Source organism: Lonchura striata, chromosome 8 (genome assembly GCF_046129695.1).
Source record: "Lonchura striata isolate bLonStr1 chromosome 8, bLonStr1.mat, whole genome shotgun sequence".
NCBI classification, from domain to species: Eukaryota; Metazoa; Chordata; class Aves; order Passeriformes; family Estrildidae; genus Lonchura; species Lonchura striata.
In genome coordinates this window covers 7,653,341-7,665,622 of record NC_134610.1, presented here as the reverse complement: position 1 = coordinate 7,665,622, position 12,282 = coordinate 7,653,341, and the positions used below count along the sequence as shown (strand labels likewise).

Below are 12,282 nucleotides of genomic sequence, written 5' to 3'. Positions count from 1 at the left end.
TGGATGTGGATGTTGATGTGGATGTTGATGTTGACGGTGGCACAGCGCCGTGGATGTGGATGTGAATGCTGATGGTGGCACAGCGCCGTGGATGTGGATGTGAATGCTGATGGTGGCACAGCGCCGTGGATGTGGATGTGAATGCTGACGGTGGCACAGCGCCGTCCCCGCCGCCCCTCCCGGCCCCGTTCCCCCCGCCGCCCCTCCCGCAGCCGGGCGGGGGGCGGGCAGCAGGACAGGGGTGTGGAGCTGCTGGCCGAGCGGGTCGATGGGGCCGGCCCGCGGGCGGGGCGGGCGGGGCGGTCGCTCGCGGGCTCGGGGATGGATTGCGGGTGTCCGGCGCGGGCGGGCGGTGCCGCCGGACGGAGCGCGGGGGGCGCCGGGCCCGGCGCGGCCTCAGGTACCGGGAGCGGGGCGGGAGCGGGGCCGGGTCCGCCGCTGCCTGGGGCACGGCGGGCGAGAGCCCCGCAGGGCTGAGCGGGGCCGGGAGCTTTGTCCCTTCGTGCGGGCAGGGGGGCCGTGCCCGCCCGGGCCGGGGGTGTGCGAGCGCCCCGCGTCCCGCCGCCCTCGCTCGGCCCCGTCCGGCCGTGACGGCGGTGCGGGGGGCGGGGTACGGGGCGCTGCCAGCCCCGGGGCAGCTCCCCTGGCCGGGCCGGGGTTCCGCGGTGCCCAGGGCGAGCCCGTGCCCGCAGCAGGGCGGGCAGCGCGGCCGGGAAGCGGCTGTGCCCCTGTGCCCGTGTGCCCCTGTGCTCCTGTGCCCCTGTGCCCGTGTGCCCCTGTGCCCCTGTGCTCCTGTGTTCCTGTGCCCCTGTGTTCCTGTGCCCCTGTGTTCCTGTGCCCCTGTGCTCCTGTGCCCCTGTGCCCCTGTGTTCCTGTGCTCCTGTGTTCCTGTGCCCCTGTGTTCCTGTGCCCCTGTGCCCCTGTGCCCCTGTGCCCGTGTGCCCCTGTGCCCGTGTGCCCCTGTGCTCCTGTGCCCCTGTGCCCCTGTGTTCCTGTGCCCCTGTGTTCCTGTGCTCCTGTGTTCCTGTGCCCCTGTGTTCCTGTGCCCCTGTGTTCCTGTGCTCCTGTGCCCCTGTGCCCGTGTGCCCCTGTGTTCCTGTGCCCCTGTGCCCCTGTGCCCCTGTGTTCCTGTGCCCCTGTGCTCCTGTGTTCCTGTGCCCCTGTGTTCCTGTGCCCCTGTGCCCGTGTGCCCCTGTGCCCCTGTGCCCCTGTGTTCCTGTGCCCCTGTGCCCGTGTGCCCCTGTGCCCCTGTGTTCCTGTGCCCCTGTGTGTTCCTGTGTTCCTGTGCCCCTGTGTTCCTGTGCCCCTGTGCCCCTGTGCCCCTGTGCTCCTGTGCCCCTGTGCCCGTGTGCCCCTGTGTTCCTGTGCCCCTGTGCCCCTGTGTGTTCCTGTGCCCCTGTGTGTTCCTGTGCCCCTGTGTTCCTGTGTTGCTGTGCCCGGCCCTGCCCTGTGCCTCGCCGCAGGAAAGACTTGGAGGCGCTGGAGCGTGTCCGGAGAAGGGCAGCGGAGCTGCCGGGGGTGTGGAGTACAAGCGCTGTAAGCAGCGTCAGAGAGAGCTGAGGGAGTTTAGCCCAGGGTAGAGGAGACTTTGGGGAGACCTTTTTGCTCTGCACAGCTCCCTGACAGGAGCCAGGTCCAGCTCCCAGGCAGCAGTGACAGGACAAGAGCACACAGTGTTAAGCTGCACCAGGGGAGGTTCAGGTTGGACATTTGGAAGAATTTCCTCACAAAAGGTGTGATTAAACAATGGAATGGGCTGCCCAGGGTGGTGCTGGAGTTGCCATCCCTGCAGGAGTTTAAGGAAAGCCTGTGCCATGGTCTGGTTGACAGGGTGGTGTTTGGTCATGGGTTGGATTCGATCATCTCAGAGCTCTTTTCCAGCCTAATTGATTCAGTCATTCTGAATCATTCAGTGCTGGCAGTACTGTCCTGCCTCGCTGGGGGTATGAGGGGTGCTTCCCCTGCTTGGGCTGCAGCTCCGTTTCCTTTCCCTCTGCAGTTTCCAGTGTTCTAGTTGTGAGTTTCTAGTAATTCTTTCTCCCCTGAGGTCCCCAGGGCTTCAGCCATATATCTTGGCTCTTAGGCATTCACTTTTCTCTGAGTGCATTAAGAAGACTTACTCATTTTCTCCTCTTTGTTCCTGCTACTTTTCCCCAAAGGAGGAGACCCCCAGTTCACTCCAAGTGCAGTGATTTCGTGGATTTCTACCTTGCCTGGAAGGCTCAGCTTCCAGCTGCCGGGGTGTCTCTCTGAAAGCTGCCCTGCTGGTTCTTATCAGGAATCTGTGTCTGTATGTCCTGTGACAAAGCACGATATGTTTAGTCCTTGCACTAGACAAGATTAGATCTGCAGCATGTGAAATGGATGTCATTTTGTAATCCTTAGCTGATGTTAAATGTGGAGCTACTGGTTGAGATTGCTGTGTACATAGTGAAGCTTAGAGAAGCCTTGGCAGCTTGACTTGGAGTTTTTTCTCCTAATGTTGCTGGACAAGAATAACAAGGAGGTCAGTGTCTGTTCTGTTTGTCAGCTTTCACTCTGCTGACCTGAAACTTGGTGTTTCTAACTCCTTGCAGTCAGACTTCAGGTCCAGCAGGGTCACAGCCTTGCTGGGGATGCTGCAGGAGTTACTGAGAATTGTGTGCTTGGATAGGCTGGTAGCTGGTAAGGACTCTGAGGTATGAAACAGATTAATACTCTGCACTGCTAATTCTAGAAAATTGTTTGAAGCGTTGTTTTATGAATTTTGAGTAAGTGCTAAATAGGAAGCTTTCATTTCATTGGTGAAAATGTTCAGGCATTCTTTTTCTTTTTATTCCATAAATGTCCATTCCAGCTGTGCCATGACAGTTTGATAGCATCACTTACATATCAACAGTTTCCTAAAACATACCTTCGATTAAGCTAAATTCTCTTATTTTGCTAGTAAAATTAATGAATTTTCTGTGCAGATTTTGGTCTTGTATAACTTCCTATGTAGATGGGAGCAGTGATCTCTACTTGCAGAACTCAATACTGGTACGGAAAACTTGGCTGCTTTCTTGGATTTTTTGCTTCGCTGTATTCTGAGATCCTACAGGAAACTTTCTTTGAGTAAAAATTAGAGGGCTGCAGTGAATGTAGTAGTCATGTTGCATAAGGCTCACTTTTCCATCTCTCCTGAATATTCTTGCCTTTGCTGTGATCTCATGGTACTCTTTGGAGGTTGAGTAGACATCAGAATTGTGTTAGATTAATGCTGCTTTAATGTAGGCTTACAGATTGTGACATAGAAATGTAAATCATTTTACTTTCATTTTTTTTTCTGGTTAAAGTGAAAGCAGTGTCTCTGTTTCTCTTATCTCAAGAGCAATCCAATATGAAACAAGAATCACCTGATGACAGAACATGTTAAAAGGGAGAGGAGGTTGTATCTCAGAACTTGTATTGTTGGAGCAGCTGGTATAACTGGAAAAACGAAACCCATTTATTTTGCCTGCAAGCCTTATCTTGATATGTTGTCTTTCAAATTGTATATGGACTAATCTTGAGTAAATACAAGGAAGAATTTCCAGTTGACTTGCTTGCACCATTGCTTGTGACTAAAATGCCGTTCTGTGTTTTTTTGGCATTCTTGCTATTCTTCTTTTTCTACTTTTTGGTGGTGGAGGGGAGAGACAGGCTGTGTGTTTCCCTCCTGGAACAGCCAGAACAGCAATACTTCTGTTTTGCAATGATTTGGCAATTCTTTGGCCTATAATATTCTTTTCCCTAATTGTCAGTGCAGTAAAAGTTTGAGAGTTTCACATGATTTTCTCTTCTTGGGTGGAGCTTGTAATGTGGAAATAATCCACACAAAGAAACATTTGATGGTGCCCAAATAAGCTTGAAGATGAGTATCAATGGTGCAGTTTTATTTCCTGCCCTCAGAAGTTGCTTGTTGCATGCTCAGAAGAGGAGAGTTGGACAGGCTGCTGAGCCTGTTGGCTTTGGTGCAGTCAGCTGTCTGAACATGCACTGTAGGCTGCACAGTGAGACTGCTTTTTATATCTTTTTGATATCATGAATTGAAGTGGTGGCTCTTCTTACATGATCTAGGGTACTGCAGCATTTTAGAATCAAAGTAAAGTGTCATGACAAGAAAATGTTTAATGTTTGTTTTTCAGAAGATCTTGTAACTGCTGAGAAATGGTTCTGCAAGATGACAGCACCAATTCTAAGACTGTTGGAATGGTAAATAAAAAAAAGGAGACTTTAAAAGGTCTCAGTGCTGTTTGCTAAAAATTATAATGATATTAAGAAAAGTCTTTTAAATGAATATTCCTTTAAATGTCAGATTTGAGCTGGTATGTTTAAAGCTACACTGTGTGGAAAGCATATTTATTTCCTAATAATAGAAACAAAGGGCTTCAGTTTCTGCTCTATTAATAGAGTAGAATATGATATTTACTTTTAAACCATGATTTTTATTGCAGTCTGTGTCTTCTGGTGGCTTAAATTTATCATAACTTTTTGCACTTGATAAATTAAATGTTCTGTAAGGGTAAAGCCCTACAATAATAATGCCAGGGTTGTGGCTTCAATCCCTGGGCCATTCACTTAAGAGTTGAACTTTATGATCCTTGTGAGTCCCTTCCAACTCAAAATATTCTGTGATTTTGTGACTAATTGCCTTGGTATGCAGGATCTACAGTGAGCATTGTCTTTGTGGAAAAGAGGATGGATAATCACATGCCTTTTTCTTAAAAAATGCATCTTCCAGTTTGTTGGGTCTTTTTAAGCAGTTATGATCATTTGGTAAACTGTGGAAAAGGTTTGAACTTGCTGTGTGTAAATGTTGAGTTCAGGGAGCTTCTGGGGTCCCTCTTAGTGAGTTACCTCTTAATCTAAGAGCTGAAAAACATGAATTTGGCTATTGTTCCCTGTTAACAGTTTACAGACTCTCAGCCATGCTTGACAGGTGATCAAAAGCTAATTTTGGGTAACTATTTAATTCTGCCCTTGCTGCCACTTCTGTTTGGGACACTAATTTGAGATTCCTTAGCCTAGTGTGTGACTCCTGTTGATTCAGGACATCCCTAAAACAGAGCTTAACAACATTTCACATTAATAATAATAACAATAAAAAAATTTCAGCACTGTAGGCAATAATACTTATGGCTCTATTTTGTATAATGTTTCTTTTCCTATATATTGGTATATTTTAAAGTGAATTTTATTGAATGTGTTTATTGGAACTGAGTTTAAAAATTTAAAAAAATGTTTTATGTAAGATGATGTTCTTTTAATACAACAGTAATGCTGTATCCATTTAAGGAAAGATACTGGGCTTTCACATGACACAACGTGGAGGTGCCTTATCTTTCTAGATTGTTTTGTGGCCAACTAGCTTGTATGTTCTTCCATTACCTTCCTAGTTCTAAAGTTTCCATTCTTTGCTTAGGAATGTGCATTTAAGAAACAGTGTCTTTCTCTGCACAGCTTAGAAAATCAGAATTTAACATCATCAGGTTCTTGTTCCTGTGAACCTCCTATAGTATATTAATAGAGAAGGGATTGTGTTCTTTGTAATATCAAAAGTAGGTAAGGATCCTATTTTCCTGCAATTCAGGGCTGCCCTGCTGGCATTTTTGGTGCAGGCCAATTGTTAAGGTTCTAGATCTGTATGTTCCCAACACTTAGGATTTGAGCTACAGAAGACACTGTAGAACTTGAAATTTTAGACAGTATTTTGCAAAGATAAACGCTTAATATACCAATGCCATGATGTTTCACACTTTGCTTTTTTTTTGGTTTTTTTTAGGAGACTATCTTCACTTCGACATGAAGTGTGAAGTTTGTTAGTCACCACTTTTGTTTCTTTTTTACAGTTATTGTGGAAGGTAATATGAGAAGTCTTGTTCATGTGTGTTTGTTTCTAGCAGACCATATTACCCTCAATGTACAGAAGCCAAACATAAAAGTATGGAATTACATTTCATTGCAAATTAGTGAGTACTGTTAATAAGTGGGACAATGTGTCTGTCTAAAACTTCTCAAAATAGTAGTTTCAAATTGTCTTTGCATTTTTGCACTTTGTATGATGCTTTACAGGATTTTAATTCTGTCCTAAAACTTAGTATTTGTATTTCAGTAGGCTTTTGAATTTCAGCTGAACTTTACAGACATTTTAGTACTGCTGCTTGGTAACTTTTTTAGTCGACTGTTATCTTGAAGGTGATCATGCTGCACTTTGTAGACACCTCTTCTTGTTAAGCTTTTTGCCTTGTTAGGGAAGGATCTAGCAAAGGCTATATTAGGCACACAGAAATGTTAAACAGATACTTGCTAGTCAGATGAGAAAGTAATAGCTGCTCTTATTGCAACATATAAAAAATTTCAACTTCCAAAGCATAATTATGGGCTCTTTATTTAGAATTTTAACATCTACTTGTCAAAGATACAGAAGAAATGGTGTAAAATGTGCATAGACTCTGAATAACTTTGTGTAACCTCTTATTTAAGAAGGGCTGGATGTTCCATCATCCTTTACTGTGCTCCTGATGAAGGATTTTAAAGCAAGGGATTTGTTCAAGCCTAAAGTAGACAAGCTGAGCACAAGATGAAACAGGTGCAGAGTGTGAATGTTATCTGTGCGTGATCTCTGTTCACAGAGTGTGCTTTGAAGCAGCCTGTGGTGGGAACAGCAGAGCTGTAGGTGTGAGGGAACATCCGATGTGGAGATGTCCAGTTGATCAGGCCGCTGCTATTCCCTGTCTCCCAGCTACCTCTCACCTCCTGCCTGCAGCACAGAACTGGTGGAAGGCTGCAGTGATTTCTCTTTCTAGGATACTTTCCCACTGTCCCTGAGTGTCCTATAGCCTGACAGGAATGAGATTTCTTCCTTCCAGCTTGTTTCAACTCTTCTATGCCCAGCTTCCATGTTAGCTGCATACTATGCAAACACATGAGTAATTTTTAGGCTATATATAATGTAACTTCATGTAATGGCTTATAGGCTATTAGTCATAATAAAATGAAGGCAAAGTTTGTAGAGTATAATACATAGTATTTGTTAAACCAGTTCCTAAAAACCGAAAAAACCTTTATAAGCTTTCAAGTGTGAAAACTTTTGTTTCCTCAAGTTTAAGATAACACATTCATTTGCTCTCTCTTCGAGAACAAATATTTTCTCTTTTATTCTGTATCAGGTAGAAACTATAATTCCTTGCTGAGTCTTTCATAACTTTGCCTCTCTCTACTTAAAAATTTCTGCTTTCTTTTGTCAGTCCCAGCATTTTATCAGAAAAGCAGAGTAATTATCCAGAACTGATGCCCACACATGGAATATATCAGCATAGATCTAGTGGTATAATTATACTTCAGGAACTCTGCCTGTTCATTTTCCTTTTGAAAGAGGCCCTTTGAGAAATGGAGGAAAAAGTGTCAAGATCTAAGCATGGCAGAGACTGTATAGAATATGACTCATGCACAAGCACATTGGAGATCACAGCACTGTTTCCTGCATTATCTGGGCATTTAAATCCTTAATCTGAGGAACAGGCGATTCTGGAAAAAAGTAATGTACTTTCCTCACTCACTGAGGACATTATTGCACTGATTCTTTCATAAATCATTTGTAAATAATGAAAAGAAAGCATCTGTATGTTGACATGTGGGAAAAACAAAGTTCAGTTTAAATTTATTAGACCATATTAGCAAAGCAGATGACCTCTATTTACTGTGAAAGTCAGAAGCTGCTCTGTAAAGATGACTTAGATTGCAGTTCCTTGAGCAGTTCTCTCAGAGGTGGTGTTTGAGTTTATGGTATTCTGTGTAGTTAATGAACTCTTAATAAATTGGTTCTTAAAATAAATACATAAATAAGTGAAGGTTAATGATAGAAATGCCACATGTCTGGCTAACATCATGGATTCTAGTACAAGAATGAGTCATCAGTCTCTGTCACTTGTATTTGAAGTTTTTTGGCAATATAATTGAAAGTTTTCCAAAATTTAGGCCTTCCATAAATTTAGGCCATCCAATGGGCATCTATAAAGCTGTGTCACAAATCTGAATTCCTTTGCAGTAGCATTAATGAATTTTCAATGGATTTTCACTAGAATTGGTTCATGCCTATATTTCATAAATTACCAAGTAGCTATATAATTTTTAATACAAATACATGTGTAGTCTACTTTTTTAAGTTTACAATTAATTATTCTATTTTTTTATTGAATCAACTCTTGTTGTAAGGGCTTATAATTTATCCAGATGTTTTCCTATGTCCTCTGAAATATTTGTTGAATGCCTCTAAGTTTAAACACATTTCTGACATTTGTCACAACACATCAATCTAATTTATACTGTTTGCAGAACTTGTAGTGTAAATTCCAAAAAGACATTGTCTTTTACCTACTTTTTTCTTACTTCATTGCTAAAGCAGCTGATACATTTTTGTCAAGTCAAGATTTAATTGTCCCTAATATCTCAGAAAATTTCCTGCCGGATCTGTCAAAGATCTGCTTTTTAACAACACAGCCATGTGTGTCCTTGCCTATTAGGCCTTGCTCATGTGTATGAAGCAGTTGCCCCTACTGTTTATTTTTTGTGTGTCACTGTAAGCTTTTGTGTTTTATTTCTGTCTCCTTTTCTCAGGTTCCAAATGGTGTGGGTTTTTATCATGAACCGGATGAGCTCCCAGAGCAGCTCATCTGCTCAGCGCAGGCGAATGGCTCTAGGAATTGTCATTCTCCTCCTGGTTGATGTCATCTGGGTGGCCTCTTCAGAACTCACTTCTGTGAGTATTCTTCCACACATTTTAAAGAGAAAATGCAGCAGAAACAAGGTTATCAAACACTTGGTGTTTCACCAGCCTGAATCCACTAAAACATACAGATAAGTTCAATTCAGTGTCCATTTCTTTTGAGACAGAAGGTGTTACTGTTGACTTTAAAATGAAACAGCATGAACTCATCACTGTGTTCTGTAATGAGGGAGTTCATTTTGTTATTGCTATATTGATTAAAATAATGCCCATATGATTCCTAAAAATGAGTAAATGCGCTGTAACATGGCAGGCTGATTGTTGTGGTGAATTGTAGTTCAGAACATCCAGAAGTTCAGGATGAAAGGACTGATGTAATGGAGTTTAAACCATGTAATTTCATCTAGTTCATATATTAACCATATTGAAACTGTTGTATTTATTTCATGTTAAATTTTAGGACTTAAACCAGAGGTTTAGCAGTGGAAATAGAGTTTTTAATAAATTCCTAAATTCATTTCTCTGAACTGTCATTAAGTTATGTTCTAGATCAGTTTTGAAGCTAAGCATGTACAAATGTTTGTGCTTATCATGTGATATTAATTAAACGTTTTTTGTAATGGGCTGGTGGAGTCACTTTTGATACCGAAATGTTATTTAGCCAGAGTAATCTTCTCTAATTTATGATTAATATATTATTGCTTATAAAAGTGGTCTTCAATTTACAAAATATTTGTATGTAAATGTATTTTCAGTGCTATTTGATTTCAGTAGCAGATAAATGTGTTGCTTGGTGAGATACAAGTAATAAGTAGTTTTCCTTCTGTGCCATTGTTTCTTACAAGTCTTCTTTTTGTTGGCATTGGAGGTAGTTTGGGAGCGGGTTCCCCCAGAACGGGTCGAGCCACTTGGTTCCTTTGGTCATCCATGCCAGTACTCACAACTGTGGTATTTTGGGAACCAGACTGTTCTGGACTCTATATTTATGCCTGATCATTAATTTTGTGAACTCTTACCTATTTGTTAATTTTGGGTGCTGCAATTATTTTCTTTCCACAGTATGTTTTTACAAGGTACAACAAACCCTTTTTCAGTACATTTGCAAAAACATCCATGTTTGTTCTGTACCTTTTCGGATTTATTGTTTGGAAGCCATGGAGGCAACAGTGTACTCGTGGATTTCGTGGAAGGCATGCAGCTTTTGTAAGTATTGTAACTCTAGATGTTGTGATATTTTTCTAAGTTTGTACAGAACTAAACTCCCTTGAAATAGACACTAGAGAATAGCAAAGGTTGCATATTAGAGATGTAAGCTGAATCATGCCACAGGCAGCCATAACAGTTGTCATGTGAAGGGATGAGAGGCAAGAAAAAGCAATTTGAGATGTGTCAGGAGTTGTAAGAAATGCTCTGCTGGGCCAGGCCATTGGTCCCTGCAGCCTGGTTTTGTATCCTGGGCAATTGCAGAGGATAATTCCTCTTAACAAGAGCTTATGAAATTCACTGCTGGCTCTTTGTTCCCTTTAACTCCCCAGCATCTGCAGCCAATGGAATCAGAACTTGAACTTTGTAGTTGATTTTTAGCACTGACTCTTTTTGTCTCTGGCACAACTATGAACTGTTTGCTGACTGTTTTGTGGGGTTTAAAGTTACATTTAGTAAACGGTGTTAGAATTATGTTTTTGTTGTTGTTAATGTTTTTTATAGCTTTTATGCATGAGTGACCTTCTGATGCCCATTCCAGAGTTAGGTATAGTTTGTGCTAGAACCTAAAATTGTTGTTATGGACAGAAATACTGGGTTTTTTTCCAAGAGATGCTGGGAAGAGCAGTTGTTCTGTGCCAGTGTTTCAGGATGCTGAGCAGCAGCACTCAGGAAGCAGGAAGGCATTTGGCCTTATACTAATCTCACATAAAAAAAACCCAGAAAATGTGATCCAAGAACATGCTGTTAATCAACATGTCTTCATAGAAAATAGCTTGTTTGAAAGAAACTGACTTAAGATTTTCTGGGTACATTAGACTTCACTGATAGTGACAGTTGCAGGCATAACATATCATATTTAAAGTGTTACATGACTTTTATCTGATTTCTTTTTTTTAAGACAAGACAAAGCACAAAAAACAACTGAAAAATATTTTTTAAAAATTCTTGAGTTAAACACAGATATTTAAAGTTGGCTGATATCTTGATACACTTTTTGCTAGATCAGCCTTTACTACCAAGTGTTTGTGTGTAATATGGCATGTGTTAGACTTGATGTTGTTCAGAATCTTCATAAGATAATTTGGGAATAAACGGAACTTAGTTTCTTTGCTGACAGTAATGAAATATGAACTGGAAAGCAATGACTAATAGTGCCCAGTCTGTCACATGTTGTGTGTGGCACTCATGACACTGCTACTGGAATCCCATTATTTTTCCTTTTCAAAAGAACAGTGCAGACAGGACTGTAATGTGCTGTTAGAAAATTCCTTCCTCCTCAAGGGGTGTAGTTAAATAGTCAACTCTGTAATTATTGCAAGTACCTTTAAAGTGTTTTGTGTTTATTAGTCTGGACAACACATCCATTTATATGGTTTTATTTCAATGATTGCTTGGAGAAACACTCACACCTTACTTTTAAGTTTTTTTCCACATAGAGGCTTTGTTTTAATAGTTTTGCTACCATCATGGTGGAACAGCAAGCTGCAGATCAGGGAATATTGGTTTGATAAGGTGTAGACAGGAGGAGGGAAAGGAACTCAGCCTCATTAAAATGAAGAAAGAAGCTGCTTGTTAATAGATGCACAGTCATTTAGTGGGAATTGTGTCCCTAAGACTGAGTTTTGCTGGTTTTCTGTATCTGAGAGCCTCATCCTGCATTCATACCTGAGTAGTTTAATTCACTGGGGTTCAATAGGTACAAGGAAGTACTGAAATTAATTCATGAACTTGTAAGCCCTCTTGGTATTAGGCAGGAGGGCTGAAAGGCGAGAGGGAATTGTGACAGAATGATGGAAAAAGTCATAAAAAACCCTTACTCTTCAAAGATTTCAGTTACTAATAACTTTCCCTTGGTAGTTTATTACACTAAAATTTCTGTAATTAGTTTGCAGATGCTGAAGGTTATTTTGCTGCTTGTACAACAGATAGCACTGTGAACAGTTCTCTGGTAAGTGCCTTAATTTATGAAGGTCAATGCTTCACAGTGACTTGGCACAACTATCTTGACTTAGTGTATATAAAATATGGCAGTTTTAAGTGTAATAGGTTTTGTCAAAGGGGATTGGTAATTTGCCTGCTTGTATGTTACTAATAAGTAGTGCAAATAATGGTATTGCTTACTATAAGAAATATAGGTTCTCAGCTCAATAAAGCACTCAACTGAATTTTTCTCTAGTAGTTTGTCAGAGAAATATTTTGTGCAGAGAAAACCTTTACATATTCAACTCAGTACCATTTGTTTAATAGAGTCGGGGAAGGAATTGAGTATTGCAAATTACTGTATGGATACTTTATACAGAATTACTTGAAGAGATTTTTTTTCAGATGTATTTTTCATTTAAATTTTTGGA

At 41.7% G+C, this 12,282-nt stretch overlaps 1 protein-coding gene across 1 annotated transcript in view; it reads left to right on the top strand.

Moving 5' to 3' along the window:
- Positions 1 to 329: 329 nt before the first annotated feature.
- SLC35F5 (solute carrier family 35 member F5) overlaps positions 330 to 12,282 on the top strand; it is a 30,069-nt gene continuing 18,116 nt past the window's right edge. Inside the window, exons 1-6 of the mRNA XM_077784920.1 lie at positions 330 to 400; positions 4,146 to 4,212; positions 5,783 to 5,861; positions 8,617 to 8,758; positions 9,785 to 9,928; positions 11,817 to 11,879. Of these exons, the coding sequence (XP_077641046.1) occupies positions 8,624 to 8,758; positions 9,785 to 9,928; positions 11,817 to 11,879 (342 nt within the window). The 5' untranslated portion in view covers positions 330 to 400; positions 4,146 to 4,212; positions 5,783 to 5,861; positions 8,617 to 8,623. The remainder of the gene's footprint in view (positions 401 to 4,145; positions 4,213 to 5,782; positions 5,862 to 8,616; positions 8,759 to 9,784; positions 9,929 to 11,816; positions 11,880 to 12,282) is intronic.